At 64.8% G+C, this 327-nt stretch overlaps 1 protein-coding gene across 1 annotated transcript in view; it reads left to right on the top strand.

Moving 5' to 3' along the window:
* Nucleotides 1-327, top strand: part of LOC102037845 (protein-arginine deiminase type-4) — a 36,667-nt gene that overhangs the window by 19,109 nt on the left and 17,231 nt on the right. Inside the window, exon 11 of the mRNA XM_031062977.1 lies at nucleotides 99-289. Coding sequence (XP_030918837.1) covers nucleotides 99-289 — 191 coding nt within the window. The remainder of the gene's footprint in view (nucleotides 1-98; nucleotides 290-327) is intronic.

The following is a 327-nucleotide window of genomic DNA, read 5'->3' on the forward strand; positions in this document are numbered from 1 at the left end:
CTGGGGAAGGGATGGAGATGGGGATGGAGATGAGGTGGGAGGTTGGGAGGGGGATGGGGTGGGAGGTTGTGCACAGGGATGGGGTGGGATCCAGGCAGGATCCAGCGGGGCCCGTGGGTGGGATGTGGAGGGCTGGGATGGCAGTTCTGGTTCCTTCCCGCAGCGCTGCATCGACTGGAACCGCGACCTGCTGAAGCAGGAGCTGGGGCTGAGTGAGCAGGACAGAGTGGACATCCCACAGCTCTTCATCCTGACCAACTCCCGTGCCGACGCGCTCTTCCCAGACATGGTGAGACCCCGACCCCACAACCCTGCCCCGCCCCCAAT

This window comes from Geospiza fortis, unplaced genomic scaffold (genome assembly GCF_000277835.1).
Source record: "Geospiza fortis unplaced genomic scaffold, GeoFor_1.0 scaffold4, whole genome shotgun sequence".
NCBI lineage: Eukaryota > Metazoa > Chordata > Aves > Passeriformes > Thraupidae > Geospiza > Geospiza fortis.